This window comes from Elephas maximus, chromosome 16 (assembly GCF_024166365.1).
Source record: "Elephas maximus indicus isolate mEleMax1 chromosome 16, mEleMax1 primary haplotype, whole genome shotgun sequence".
NCBI lineage: Eukaryota > Metazoa > Chordata > Mammalia > Proboscidea > Elephantidae > Elephas > Elephas maximus.
This window is the reverse complement of record NC_064834.1, coordinates 64,852,564-64,868,567: the sequence shown is the minus strand read 5'-3', so window position 1 is coordinate 64,868,567 and position 16,004 is coordinate 64,852,564. Positions and strand designations below refer to the sequence as shown.

At 35.2% G+C, this 16,004-nt stretch overlaps 1 protein-coding gene across 1 annotated transcript in view; it reads right to left on the bottom strand.

Annotated features, from left to right (window-relative positions):
• Positions 1–13,787: 13,787 nt before the first annotated feature.
• Positions 13,788–16,004, bottom strand: part of NHLRC2 (NHL repeat containing 2) — a 42,914-nt gene continuing 40,697 nt past the window's right edge. Inside the window, exon 12 of the mRNA XM_049854671.1 lies at positions 13,788–15,050. Within this exon, the coding sequence (XP_049710628.1) occupies positions 14,794–15,050 (257 nt within the window). The 3' untranslated portion in view covers positions 13,788–14,793. The remainder of the gene's footprint in view (positions 15,051–16,004) is intronic.

The following is a 16,004-nucleotide window of genomic DNA, read 5'->3' as shown; positions in this document are numbered from 1 at the left end:
TCTTGAATAAATGCATCTTTATTTGCTGTGTGTCAATAGAACAACTTTTAGAGATCGTAGAAGGTTATTTTAAAAATAGTTCTTATCAGAATGAAGAAAATTAAGATACAAGGGAAAGATTAGTCCAAGAACTAATGGACCACAACTACCATGGCCTCTACCAGGCTGAGTTCAGTACAAATAGATGGTGCCCTGCTACCACCACTGACTGCTCTGACAGGGATCACTATAGAGCATCCTGGACAGAGCTGGAGAAAAATGTAGAACGAAATTCTAACTCACAAAAAGACACCAGACTTACTGGCCAGACAGAAACTGGAGAAACCCTGAGAGCATGGCCCGTGGACACCCTTTTAACCCAGTAACGAAGGTTCGCCCTTCAGCCAAAGATTAGACAGGCCTATAAAACAAAACGAGACTAAAAGGGCACACGAGCACAGGGGCAAGGACTAGAAGGCAGGAGGGGACAGGAAAGCTGGTAAAAGGGAGCCCAAGATAGAGAAGGGAGAGTGTTGACATGTTGTCGGGGTTGTTAACCAATGCCCTAAAACAATATGTGTACTAACTGTTCAATGAGAAGCTAGTTTGTTCTGTAAACCCTCATCTGAGGTACAATTAAAAAAAAAAAAATCTCATCAGTTATGGCCATTGGCTGGGAAGAGGGCCCTCAGGGCTGCTCACATGTCATTCCAGAAGTATGTCTTAATCTCTAGCATTAGTTAACCTTTCCACATTGTTTAATTCTTGGCTTTAAACTTTAGGTAGCTGTGAACAGTTCAGGGAGGACTGAACAGAAAATAGAAGACTGGGGAAAGAGGACCTGGGAGTAATAAAATCAAAAAACCAAACCTGTGGCCGTCAAGTCAATTCCAACTCATGGAGACCCCATGTGTTAGACTGGAATTGACAATAGGGTTTTCAGGACTGTCATCCTTGTGGGAACAGTTTGACAGTCCTTTCTTTCGTGAAGCTACTGGGTGCGTTCAAACTGCAAACCTTTAGGTTGGCAGTTGATCAAAAACTGCTTGTGCCACTCAAGAAAGAAGGAATATATGTGAGAAATTACTATTAAATTGAAGGGAACATTAAAATATTAAATAATTAACTTTGAAAAAAGGTTAAAGTTATGAAGAGCTACTATACATGTTCACTGAACAATAAACAAGTGGAGCACTTAAAATGCAGAGGAAAGTACACAGACTAGATATAAGGAATGATCTCTTCACCACCTCCCCCACCACCCTCCCAAAAAACCCATTGCTGTTGAGTTGATTCTGACTCATAGTGACCCTATGGACAGAGTAGAACTGTCCCATAGGGTTTCCAAAGAGCAGCTGGTGGATTCGAACTGCTGACCTTTTGGTTAGCAGCCGGACTCTTGGCCATGGAGATTGCAAAATAATATTTTAAAATAGGCTGGATTCTTATCTTTAGGATGGTTGATCTACAAGTGGCAAAATGCAGCTTCTCTACCACCATATTTATGATGGTGGAATTTGGTAGAGGCTGCTAAGTCTATGTGTTTTATCAACAGAAATCACTAAAACGACTTGAGAGTTGTACCTTTCACCTACAACACTGAACCACAGCAAATATGCTCAAGAGTATCTTAAGACTTCTAATAGCAAGGTGCAAGTAAATTAAATAAGGTTCTGGGCCATGTGGATGATTATCTTGTTCTTCTTCCAGAGAGTAAAACAAATAAAAGCAGCTGCCTTTTCTGCTTGACTCTCTGCAAGGCTGACTTTATGTCTTACTGCTTAAAGACAGAGGAGCAGGGTAAACAGCTTCATTAGGTTCCCTGCAATGCTTGGATTCTTAGGTCATGCTGCTTCCTGAACACGGGTAAGCTATTGTTTTCCCCTTCCCAGGATGGGGAGATAAACTATACTTCAAATATTTATCCTCCTTATCCTGCTCACTCTAATAATGGGCTTGAATGTGGTGTCACTTCAAATGAAATATCAAATATAGAACAAGCTTAATTATCTCTTAAAAGTAAGAGATAATTCTTTTCAAATTAAAATCCTAAAAACATGAGGGGAAAGGAAAGCTTCTCGTGTGCTGGCAGAATTACAGAACTCAGCCTTTCTTAGATTCTCCCACTCCTCTACTGGCAGCAGTTCAGTGGGGAGAAGAAACAAGACACATCATACAGTGGTATTATCTGTTAACTTCTCTTAGCAAGTGTAATGAAAATATGCTTGGTATATATTTAATTCATAGTGTGCAAAATTTGATTTATGGAGCAACTATTAAAGTTGTACGTAGATTGTCTAGATCTGACTTTTTTTATGAAAAGGAGGAAACTGGGAACTGCAACTGGTCAAATACACACACACAAAGCTTACTACTAAATTATGTATGTACTCCACAGTTATTTATATATATAAATGGAAACATCACAGTTTATTACTAAATTATATATGTACATGATAATTTATAAATGTAAATATCACAATATAGATACAAGCATGGTTTAAAGATTATCACGATGTCTTCAAAGGAAAAAGCTAAACCCTGTCTCAAGTAAAAGAAAGCCAAATTAAGGGGCTTTGATGAACAGCAAAATGAAGTACTACCCTCATTAATGAGAAAGAAATTCCCATTTTAGTTTAAGAGCTGATGATTTAAAACCTGATCGGAAGCCATCCCATCATTTACTTTGAGGTGCTTATCCCCCTCTTGGGGACTTCACTAAATGCTGATAAGGGCTTGCTTCACATACTGAAAAGAAAATTCCAGAAATACATTTGATTGTCATTACATTTACCCAAGTTCTCTGATTATTTCTTCTCCTTAACAGCTGATAACATAAAAAATAAGCACAAACTATCATAAATGTTAGATGTTTTCTTCTGTGTCACATGAAAATAATCACATAATCAAGAGCAATATATTCTTTGGAAAAGTGCTAAGATTGAAGTTGAAAATCTAAATATAAAATAACAAGATTAGTGTATGTTGATAGCCCATAATTTTTTATAAACCTCATTTTGATGGCATTTCAAAATATCCTATGTAAGATTTATACATACATAAAGGATATTTCCAGTATTTTTTATGGTATATTCATAAAGAAAAAAAGGGAGGGGGATGAATATCCAATTTTTTTTTTTCTTTTCTCAAGACCCTTAAGTCTAAAGTTTCTTACTCAGTTAGGTAGGGAGTTCAAAAATATAAATTGAATTAGCTAGAGGTTGGAGTAATACAAAATTATGTCCACTAAGAGGTTGCATCTTGGTTGGTTAAAAGCATTTTCAATAATTTTCTGAGACTTGTTAAAAATTCCTGTCTTTAAATGTACCAATATTTAAGTTGATTTGTAGTATATCTCATTCTAAAAACCATTATATTATAAAGTCCTAAGGCATATCAGAAGGGACAAGATCCTGGAGAAGGATATCATGCTTGGTAAGGTAGAACTAAAAAAAAAAAAGGTCATCAAAAAAGAGGAAGACCCTTGAGATGGATTGACACAGTGGCTGCAACAATGGGCTCAAACACAGTAACAATTGTGAGGATGGTGCAGGACTGGGCAGTGTTTCGTTCTATTGCACATAGGGTCACTATGAGTTGGAAACTAACAACAACAAAGCATCAATAATACAGAATTGGTTTGAAACAAAACTAAACAGATTTCCCCATATATATTCTGTCATAGAATCTTGAAATGGATCAGAACTTGAGGTCATCTGGTTTCTTTTCCCACCCAATGTATAAATATTCAGATCATCTACTTTACAGCCTCTATTTGAATACATTCACTGGTAAAGAACTCACTGCTCTTCACAGCATGAATGATTCAATGTTTTGAACATTTACTAGTTGTCAGTCACCGCTCTAAGTGACTGTCTTACATTGTCAGAAAGCAATTCTGGAAGGTATTCATTTTCAGTTTCATAGATGAGGAAACTTAATCTTGATGGAGATTAAGCAATTTGCTCAAGGCCATTCTGTTCGGGACAGTGTCTGGTCAGCTGGCACCAAAGTTGATGTTTTAAACATGACACTATGCTGTGTGACAAGTTTACTCTTGTTTTGCATGATTTCCCTTCAAATATTTTAAGATAACTATCATAGGCTTTTTGTTTTTTTTTAACAAACATTTATTTATTGAACACTGTTTGTTGCATTATTCTTCATTACCCTTCTAGTTACCTTCCCCAGGATGCCCACAAAGCAGGCAATGTGATTGTGGGAAGCAGAAGTAATCTTTTCCCCACTTTATTTTGCTAAAAAAAAAAAAAAAAAAAAAATTACAATTTAACTTGTAAAAATCCTAACAATATAAAAATATATAGAGCAAATAAATGCTAGTTCCTTTCTATCTCCTTCCCCAAATTCAATTCTGTATAGTTATTAGGAGTTCGTTGTGTCCTTCCATTTTTCTATCCTTGTATATATATAAAATACACATACACATATTTCTTATATATACAAGCAGTCCTTGCTTTGCATTATTCTGATATGCACAGTTAACCATGGTTTAATTAAAAAGCAGGATTCCTCCAGTAAAATGGTTCAAACTTCAGTTACCATATTATATTAGCTGTGAATCATTATTAATACAGTACAAACTTCACTGCTGGTGCTTCAGTCCACAAATCACTATGTGATAACAGGCGCACCCCATGATTAGTACCCAATGCCATTCTTTTCAAGGTCTGTCAATGATTGGTCACTGCACATCTGTTATTCAGTTCACACACAGCAAACCATGGAGTTGTGCTAACTCCTTGTTTCCTAGTGATAGAACCACATGACAGTTTACAAAAATGGATATGCTAAAGAGGGAACTGGCAAACAAAGATGAAAAGTGCAGCAAAGAAATGAAAACTCCTAACACTGCAAGTGAAATTTCAATAAAATGTAAATGAAGTCGCAGAGCAAATAGCTGGCCGTGGAAATGCTGACACTGCCTCTGGGGGCTGGATAGACTTCAGACGTGCAACCAGGGAAACTTAGTAAAGGTGAACTCATCGATACAAGTGAGGAAAGTGGCTGTGACAAAAATGAGGAAAGTGGTTGTAATGTGTTCCAAAGGAAGTGATGTCAACAAAAAAAGTTCACGTGAATGAAACTACTGGAGATATTTCATAAATTAAAAGTGCAAAGGACAAAATGTTGGTAGTTGATCCAAACTTGAGAGGAGTTGTCTTAGGCTGGGCTCTCTGGAGAAGCAAAACCAGTAAAGTGTTTAAATATAAAAAAAAATATATATAGAGAGAGAGAGATTTATATCAAGTGGCTCACGCAATTGTAGAGGCTGGAATGTCCCAAGTCTGTGGATCAGGACGGAAGCTTCTCTTAATTTACGATTTACGTAGACACAGGGGCTGGCAAACCCACGATCGGCAGGTCCGAGGGCAGGGATCCCACTCACAGGCTGTGAAGATCCATGAATTCCAAGATCGGTAGGTAAGCTGATAGCTCAAGGCCCAAGAAGCAGGTCAGATGAACAGGAGGCAGAGGCAGGATCCAGAGTGAGCAAAAAGCCAGAACGTCTGCTTATATTCAGATGCAGGCCACATCCCCAAGGAAACTCCCCCTCAGCTGATTGGCTACTCACAGCAAATTCCATCATGGGAATGATCACATAAAAACACTGAGAATCATGGCCCAGCCAGGTTGACACACAATCTTAACCATCGAGAGGAGTATGGCAATTTGTCAAGGCATAGAAAAATGCTTGCTCTACATTGTAAATCGTGACAAAAAGTACTGTTCAAACTACTCTTGCTTTTACAAAGAAAACCTTTCTCAGTATTTGTAATTTTTAAATAAAATAAAAAATTTAATTACCATGTATTAAATGTTAGCTTTACTATTTTTTCCATTTCCTCATAAATTTGTAATCGACAATTAGTTTTCAATATTTTAACAAACATTTTTAAAAGTCACAGAACAATCATATTTTTCTCCACTGATTATTAAGATCACCTTGCAGTTTCAGCTTGCATGGTCACTTTTATGGCCTTCCATTACTGTGCAAAGTGAGGACTGCCATGTATGTTTATGTGTGTATATACATACGGAGGTATATATCCATACACACAATAGTTTTTCAAAATAAAGAAACAATACTACCTTAAAGCAATTACCTTTACTTACCCATTCTCATCTCTCCTCCCAACTACAACTCAAACTCTAGGGCAAGGGTCTTGTGTAATTTGTCTATCACTGGACCTAGAATAGGGCATATAGCAAGTGCCCACTAAATAGCTGAGTGAATTTGCATTTCTTGAATTAATGGGATTAACATCTTTTTCATTACTGTATCTCTTCTGTGAACTGCATGCTCATATTCTTTACCTGTTTTCCAACTGAGTTATCTTTGTTAACAGCATGTAAGAGCTCATCATACTTTATACATATTAATCCTACATCAATTCTGTTTTGCAAATATTTTCTTTCAGTCTGTCAGTTCCTTTTAACATTCTGCTTTTTTGCTATACAGAAGCTTAAAATGCTTATGTAGTTATACATGTCAGTCTTCCCCATTATTGCTTTTAGGTTTTAGGTCATTCTCAAGAATGCCATCCCCACCCTCAGCGTTATATTCTCCTTTGTCGTCTTTTCTTCTTTTTTGGTATTTTTTGTGTTATCATTAATTACTTTGAAATTTTGAGTATAATGTCAGGTAGAGATCTGATTTTCTCTTCTTCAAATGTTCCCAACGCCATTTACTGAATAAACCACCTTTTTCCAATGTATTGAAAAAAATCTTTATTTTAACCATGACTGCATGATTTTATTTTGAATTATTTTCTTGCAAAGCTTTTGTTAAAAAAAAAAAAAAAACAAGTAGTATATTCTTCAGTTCTCCAAAGGTTTCAGTAATAACTCAAGACTTACTGGTTTCTAAGTAGTAAAATTATTCCACAACATACTTAAAACAGTATGCACATTAAAAACAGAAAGATGGTTTTAGAGAGAAAATATTTAATCTATTTCATAAAAAAATGAACAAAGCTTTAGAAAAGAAGCATTCAATTTCAATGTAAATACAAACACATTCTTACTGTCTACAATCACACGTATTACACTTCTGAGTTGGTAAAGAAGGCCGCTCTGCCCTCATTACAAATGGTCTGCTGTTAACACACACCCTTGTAGAAAATCACTGAATAGTCTTGAAATAGTTGTAGAAATATAGCATTGGATAAAAATATATTAATCTGTCTACATGAAACAAAAATGTACACCAAGTAAACTCTTTTAGAATGAGATCAGGTCTAGAAATATCAATGTATCAACCTATAAACTGGATTTTCATTGCATTTTTTCTTTCTTTGGAGAAAAAAAATAAACATAAGCAAACATTTGGAATAAGACATGAAGTCAGCACAGAAGACCAACTCTCTTTTTACAAAGAAAACCACAACCTTTATTCACATGAAAGATGGGGAAGTGTGAGTCTCTAAAATTTGATGCATTTATACAATGGTACAATTTCAAATAGTGATATTTTATATGTAAAATTTGAATTGCCCATAATCCACATAGAAATAACAGCAATTAAAATTTTTTAAACCAGTTCTTGAAGCACCCTAATACAGAGAATTCAAACTTTTCAAAAAATTACCTATGTAAAGTATAATTAAAAAGGTGTATCTTAGAAATTAATTTGAATATAGGGTATTGTTCCCCTCCTTTAAAAACTGAGTTATTAGAAACTCTGAAAAGATCCATTACAGCGAAATCATCCAGCTGTGTGTGTTATTTGTATCACTGCAGTCCCACACTGAAGCTTCTACAGAAACCACTGCTGTTTTTTGGAGAAGGAAGCCCAAGGTGTGACGAGGAAGTGCTAGTATACTTTTCACAGGTAAAGCTGGAGGATGAGTATCAGAGGGATGCATGAACACAGTTCGACTCTACACAAACACTTGCATTTTGAACAGTGTAAAGAACACAACAAGAAACCCACATTGTAGATGCTCATGGAATGAATCTGTTTGTGGTGGGGCTAAGGATAATGACCACAAATCCTAAAAACAGAAAACAGTTGCATGGTAGAATTCTTCTAATCTTTCAGAAATGAACATCTAATTTTATCCTTAATTAAATTTTTGTTTTATACTTTTAACATAATTACAATTTAATGTTTTGCCCTTGACATATATTTCTCAAGAGCATAGTGTACTTTATAAAAGTCATAAATACACTGTTTAAACTGTTGTTGTGTGCTGTCAATTCCAACTCATAGTGACCCTATACAACAGAGTACAACTGTTCCATTCGGTAATCTTCATGGGAGCGGAGTGCCTGGCATATTTAAATCTCAGGGATGATTTTTTTCTCTACTTCTCAGCATTATGAGGTCTCAGTCAGTTCGCTTATTTTAAATGTAAATATGTAACCAAGTATACTAAAAGCAAAGGGTAATAAATCATGTTTCTATAATTCATAGTTTCATTTTCCAACATTAAAAACATTTTGACAATTTTGCTTAAAAATATTACTGAAAAACAAAAGTCTGTAAGTTGCTGCTTAAAGGGGAAGGAATTCATAACATGCCCTTACAGTTACAAGATGCTGTGTAGTATATGGTTGCTCATATACGTAGGGAAGTATATTTGGAAATATTTGCAATTCTTTCCTTTTAGTCTTGGTGTTTTCAACAGAGCAAAGTGTCTTTTGGTACACTTGAGAGTGACATGCCAAAGAAGAGGGACACGCCAAACAATGAGTAACTATAACGAGGCAAACATTCCATAACAAGTATCTAGGGTTTTAACTTTCCAACTCTTTGAAAATAATTAAGCCAAATTAGCACACTGTGAAAAGGAAGAGGTGCCATCTGAAAAGCTGTCGGGGGCTGGCTGCCTCCTGCTCCCTTTTGCCCTGGCTGTGTGGTCAGCCTGGCCACCTGAGAGCTGGCCACCTGCAGGTCTGACATGTGAAAGGGCCAAGGTTTGTTGGTCATGGAACACACAGAGGCAGATTTACTCAAGTCCCTCTAACCTTGAACACCATTCTTCCTATTACCCCATTGCAAAGAAATGGGAAAAAAGCACAGTTTTGATTACTCAGGACAAAATAGTGACCTATGGTCACTGTGAATTCTTCCCTTTTAAAAAACCTATGTGTGTGCCCCAGGGGGAGGAAAAGGCAATCTTGGTGACTAACACTGAATTCTACTTTTGAAGTATGATGCTATCTACCATCACCTCTTTAAGATGACCTGCATTTCCTTATGGGTTTCAAGAATGACATTTTATAACAAAATGAACAAATTCCTTGCCACAGCATATTACTAATTTATCAATGAAACACCCAGGTACGCGGCATTTTGCTTCATTCCTTTTAATAGTACCTAACGCTGAAATAAAAATTTATTTTTTCAACGCTGAAACATAGTTTGAGTCTACTGAACACTTTACTAGAATCACCAAACCAAAACCAAGCCCATTGCTGTAGAGTTGATTTCAACTCATAGTGACCCTATAGGACAGAGAACTGCCCCATGGAGTTTCCAAGGAGTGGCTGGTAAATTTGAACTGCCAGCCTTCTTAGCAACTGAGCTCTTAATCACTGGGCCACCAGGGCTCCTCACCAGAATAGAACTGCATGTATCTGAGTCATTGTGGCTCGGGTTTTATTTAAGAAGTAAGCAGAAGACTTTACGTGTCTTAACAGATTGGCCAGATATAATGTTTCTAGAGCTCACTTTGGCTACTAAAACAAAATTTTCTTGATTATGAATAAGCTTTTACAGTTAGAGACAGCTCTGTGCTAAGAGTTCAGTTACTCTATGGCAAGGTCCTAATTACCGTTTAAACAATAAAACAGTACAGTTGGAAAAGCTAATTAACTTTTAAATACATCCATCAGTGAGTAAAAACTCTGGATAATACCTAAATTTAAGAAAGAATGGTACATAAAATCTCTTGGCAAACAATTATGCAGACTGTTCAAAATGCTGAATGATGAGTGTATAACAAAGTTCGAAAAGTGAGTATCACACATTTATCTTAAATTTCAGAAACAACACTGCTAGGCCTTTTTGGGTTCTATGGACTTATTAGTTACTATGTAAAACTATGGAACATTTGTTTCAAAAAAATTGCTTTGAGAGGCAATATATCATAATGGTTATGCAGCCTCCAACCCAGGCTCTGCTGCTACCTAAACCTTGATCTTGATTAGGTTTGTAAAACTGCTTAAGCTGCACCTGTTTCCTCATCTGTAAATTAAGATAGTACTTGCCTCAGAAGGTTGTTGCGTGAATTAAATTAATTAATACATGTAAGTTCTTAGAAAAGTGCCTGGCACATAGTAAGCACTCAATAAATGTTAGCTATTATTTTTATTACTTTAAATACCGCAAAGGCTTAAGAAAGCATTCATAAAATAAATGCTCTGAATTTCACGGTTTTCACTCTACATGAGTAGAGCTAGGAATTAGGAGACCTGAGCTGGAATAAAAGATCCACCACTATTCACTCTTTAGCCACTGTGTACTGTATTGGGAGCTGTCTGACCTTGAGATCTGTCACCAACAGTGTCCTCATCTGTAAAATGGACAGAATATCTACCCGTCTGATTTATAAGATTATTTTGAAGCTCAAATGAGGCAATATACGTGAAAGCACTGTAAAGGTTTTAAAGCATCATCAGTGAAACTTTCTGGTAAAAATATACGCATTCTGGTGCAAGTTGTAGGGCACATGTTACAGGAATGTGGTTCAGGGTATGACTGGACCTTCCTGAAGGAAGCTTATTATTCAGAGTTCTGGAAGATCTTTTTTTTTTTCTAAAGAAAACTGTAGGTATGCTTCTTTATAACTATAATATGCTGTATAAAATAGTAATATGCTTCATTATAAAACTCTATTCCTCTTCTTGGACCCCAACTCTATGAAGAGTATTAAGATAACAGTTAGTTGACAGAGAAATACTTTCCTTTAAAAACTGCAGTCACAAAGAAAATGTCAAACCATGTGTCCATGGTCATAAATTATTAACTAAGACAATAACTAGCAGTTTCATTAATCACTAAATGCTTTACAAACACTATTTCATTGAATCCTGACAGCAACCCCATGACGTAGGTGTATTAGCCCCATTTTACAGAATTAGAATCCAACCGACTGCAAAGTTCATGATCTTAACCATTACACTGCATTACACGATAAAAACACAGAAAGAAAAAAGGCACAATTATTTCTATCTTCACTAAATCATATACTTAAGAGATCTGTAGACCAAAGGACCCCAAACTGACTTCTGATCTTTGGTAATAAAAGTGACTTTAGAAAAGTTACTGCATAATAAGTGCTTACTATTCAGTTAATTTTAAATCTTTAAAAAATATTACCATTTTATTTTCTGACTTTGAAAATAATGCATTGTTCACTGTGAAAAAAACACAGAAAAGTACAATTAAAATAAAAAATCCACAATTCCATCATTCTGGGTAACTGCTATTGACATACACATTTTGCATAAATTTTTTATGTAATTGTCAACTACAGGATTTAATTTTTGATGATTGTTCTTAAACACAATGTCAAATATATAGATAGAACTGAAGTCTTTTTAATTTGCAGATATGAACTAATAGTGAACTTTGTACAGGTAGAATAGTATTACAGAGATGTGTTTTCAATAGCCTCCCCAGATTTCCAATTATTAAAAAACAACTAAGACTAACTTACCTCAGTGGTATTAGCCCAAAATTATATTGATCATAAAAGAAATATAACTGAGAAAGCCTTGAATTGACCTTTGTATCTGTTTATGTACACACACGCACACATAAATATACACACACATACACTGACACCCACATATATTAAAACTTTTTTGGCTGTGTTAAGATTTATACCTTTCTGCAGGTCTGATAATACTACAACTAAATATATTATTAGAAGAGCTAAGGATAAAATTGTTTTTTTAGTCACTGGACTTTGCCAAAGTTATATCTATGGGTGATTAACTGCAAAGTTTTCCCTAGAGAATAGGGTAAATATATGCATGAGAACTAAAAAACCAAACCCACTGCCGTCGAGTCAATTCCGACTCATAGCGGCCCTACAGGACAGAGTAGAACTGCTCCACAGGGTCTGAGACAGCATATTCAACATAAGCAAAATTCTTTACAGGGATCACATCAATGCTGAGGGAGTATAAATTCAGAAAAAAAAAAAAATCCTACCATTTGTGAAATGATATCACAAAGAGGGGAGGAAAAAATAGTGACAAAACAGTGGAAAAATTTAGGGCACAGATTCCACGTATTAGGTTAAAGTGTGCAGTGCCACATCACTGGCACTCACATTAAGGTGACCTACGTTAAAATCTTACTCTTCTTAAACTAACACCAGACATAATAATTTATTCAACAGCAAAAGGAGAAGTTAAAAAACTGTACAGAAATCCTTACAGAAAATAGAAGGTAGACCAGGATAAAAAAGTTTTAAAAATAAACTTTCTAGTGCTTCCTCTTATGTAAGAGGTTTATTATGTTAGTCATAAGTTCTAGGAACCTATTTATGTTGCTTTAGTATGGTTTACTCAAAACCATGCTAATCTACTACAAATTATATTTTTAATGTAAAAAAACCAAAGCAGACAGGTGTCTAGGTAAGCATAAGAATGTTCAATTAAACTGTACTTTAAAAGTCAAGAAAAGTATATGCTTAAGGCTAACCTAAAACTGTCTAAGCAAACTAAGGGAAAATTAGGGAATTCTGTAAAATGTTTTTGAATTTTTACCTTACATGAAAATATATACATATAAAACTATGTGTATGTATTATACTGAAAAATTATCAAGTATTTCTAAATTAGTAAATTATAAGTGTATGTCCTTCTTTGAGAGTGTGAAACTGCTTATGTTCTTAAACAGGAAGTGATTGAGACAAAATACTTTTATCCTGTCCAATGGAAAAGTATAATCAGATGAGATTAAAAATGATTAAGACCTATTCTCAATAAAAGAATATATTAATGTTATACATCCTTTTGTTACAGAACATTTTTTTTTTGAGAGAAAAGGTTTATGAAGTAATGACATATAATTATAAACAGGATTCCTTTTAATGTCCTCTTAAAAGTTAGCATCAGCAGGTGTACAAATTAAAGTCATTATCTGCGCATTTTCAAACCTCAGATTTATCTAACCTGAATAAAAGGCAATACTATGTTTCAAAACTATTTTAAAATATAAAGAAAAGGTGCTTAAATGATTACACTTGAAATTTAGTACTGTTTTTGAAAGGGAAAAAGGCATATTGAGCCATATTGTCTATAAATATTTATTGCATAAACAAAGATAATTTGCCTGATGTTTTTTAAAAAATCTTGCATGCTGATTAAATCATGAACATGTTGAATCAGTTTTAGGACAAACAAGGACAGGCTTTTAAATAGCTGTAAAGGTAAATTATAATAATTTAAAAAGTTTTCAATATGTCTTCAGCAGCTGTTTCTTTGGGGTTAAAACCAACAACAAAATGTTATCAAATTACTGTGTTAGTCTTAATATTTTAAGGAGTAATATATTAGGATATAGTATACCTATTGATGGCGCAGTGGTTAAGCACTCATCAGCTAACCAAAAGGTTGGTGGTTCGAACACACCAGCCGCTCTGTGGGAGAAAGACGTGGCAGCCTGCTTTTGTAAAGATCTATGGCCTTGGAAACCCTATGGGGCAGTTAGTTCTGCTCTGTCCTATAGGCTCCCTACGAATCTGAATTGACTAGATGGCAATAGGTGATACCTACTGATAGCATGAAAGTACTTCACATTCAATGTTTTGCTTAAAAAGTGGTTTAAAAAAAAAATCACAAAAAATGCCTGTAATTTAAATTATGAACAGGGAAACAAACCAAACCAAACCAAAACAAACTCAACAAATCTGCACGTAATAGTTAAAAGAGAAATGCCAATTTCTAAGATAACACACACACCCCTTATCACTGGATTCTGCTGCCACAGTAAATTCCTTATAGTTAAATAGTATCATAGACAGTAACGTGTCTCTAAATTCTTTTCTCTTTGAAAGTCATACTATTCTCGGGGAGTCATTTTTTATGTGTTTTCATTCAGGAAAGTTTAAGGAGTGAGTTTATATGCCCTTAAGATTTTACCTCTGACTTCTTCTCTACAAAGTTAGAAAGCAGTAGTAATGTATGTTAAAACAGCAAACAATTTATAATAAAAACAGATCAAAACTCTTTTTTAACTGTATTTTCAACTGAGAAAATCACAGCCAAGAAGAACGAACATGATTTACCACTCAGGTACTCTTTAAACTTCTACTGTGATGAAAAGTCCCCCCAACCCCAACATACACACACACCTTGGCTTAAAACAGATCTCATGCCTAGAATGGCAGGTGTCCTTAAACAACATGTGGACTGGCTCTTAGGTCCTGTTTAAACTGTGTGACATTTAGGCATTCAAATGTGTTGATCACTATTAATAAAGGTAGAAAAAGTCAGTTAAAATATTTGGTATCAGTATTCACTGCAAAATATCTTATCATAATTATATTCTCTACTATAATGTGGACTTTAGTTTTGTGCCAAAAAGTAGCAGAGATTACAAAATTGTGGTTCAAGTGATGATCAGTACTCAGGTGGTCCACAGCCAGAATGAAGGAATTTGCTTCTAATAAATAAGTAGAAAAGGAACAGGGTTTTATTTTAATATCTGTTGCTGGAACTGAGCAACGGGTTTCTTGGTATTGCAGAGGCAGAAATAAAGCTTTTCATAAGTTACAGTCATGGTGAGGATTGGGGACAGATGGCTGTGAAGGTGGGTGGCTAGCTAGCTTGCTAAAATACATATTTGAGCTCAACTGGAGCTATGCAACTTTGTTGTGTATCAGTTATTTGTAAAGGCTGACTGAACAAAATTCCCTTCATCATACAGGCACTGCTGTCGGCGCTACAATAATAAAGAAACACGCTGATAGATACAGTGGCTTCAAGTGATAAGCAATCGCCAGGAATCTGCACTGATATTGTTGGTTGATTGAAAATGCTCTCTATTTCTCCAGATGATATCTGTCCTTCAAAAAGCCATTCATTGCCTAGAAAATAAAAAAGTTAGTTATCAAGACTATGTTAAGAGGACAAGCAGAAAATTAGAAATACCTTTTGAAGACTAGATTCATTCAATCAACAGATATTTAGTTAGTCTCTAAGTGACAGGGGGGACCCTGGTGGTTAAGTGCCACGGCTGCTAACCGAAAGGTTGGCAGTTCGAATCCATCAGGCACTGCTTGGAAACTCTAGGGGGCAGCTGTACTCTGTCCTATAGGGTCGCTATGAGTCAGGATCAACTCGATGGCAGTGGGTTTGGTTTTCTGGTTAAGTGACAGGCACTGTGCTCTGTGCAAAGGACATAAGTATAAATAAGATATAATGACCATCTAATAAGAAGCTTCCAGTCCAACAATCTTTATTCAAATTATTAAAATTTTTCCTGTCTGAACACTGTAAAATAAATTATAAATTTCTTTCTACTGAAATCAAGTTGAATATTGCAAATATGGCCACAGATCTTTAATCCCTAAGATTAAAATAAAACTTATTAAGTTTTAGAAATGAACATAGTGGGACACTTGAAAAAATAGATCGTTTTTACAAAGCAGATTTAAAAAAAAGCCTTAGGGGATATAAAAAGAAAACTACAAAATAAACTTTATCTAAACCAAAAACAAAGCCTGTGCAGTTGAGTCAATTCTGACTCATAGCAACCCCGCAGGACAGAGCAGAACTGCCCCATAGGCTTTCCAAAGAGTAGCTGATGATTTCAACTGTCGACCTTTTCGTTAGCATCTAGCTCTTTACCACTACGTCACCAGGGCTCCAATGTACACTCTGTAATGACTTTGTAGTTTAAATGATGATGAATTATTGAACATCTGAGAGTAATTAAAAAAAAAAAAAGACCAATATCTTTAGAAATAGGTTAATATTGCATTATTATTTCCATAGGCTCGATGTAAAACGGGAGCCCTGGTGGTGTAGTGGTTAAGAGC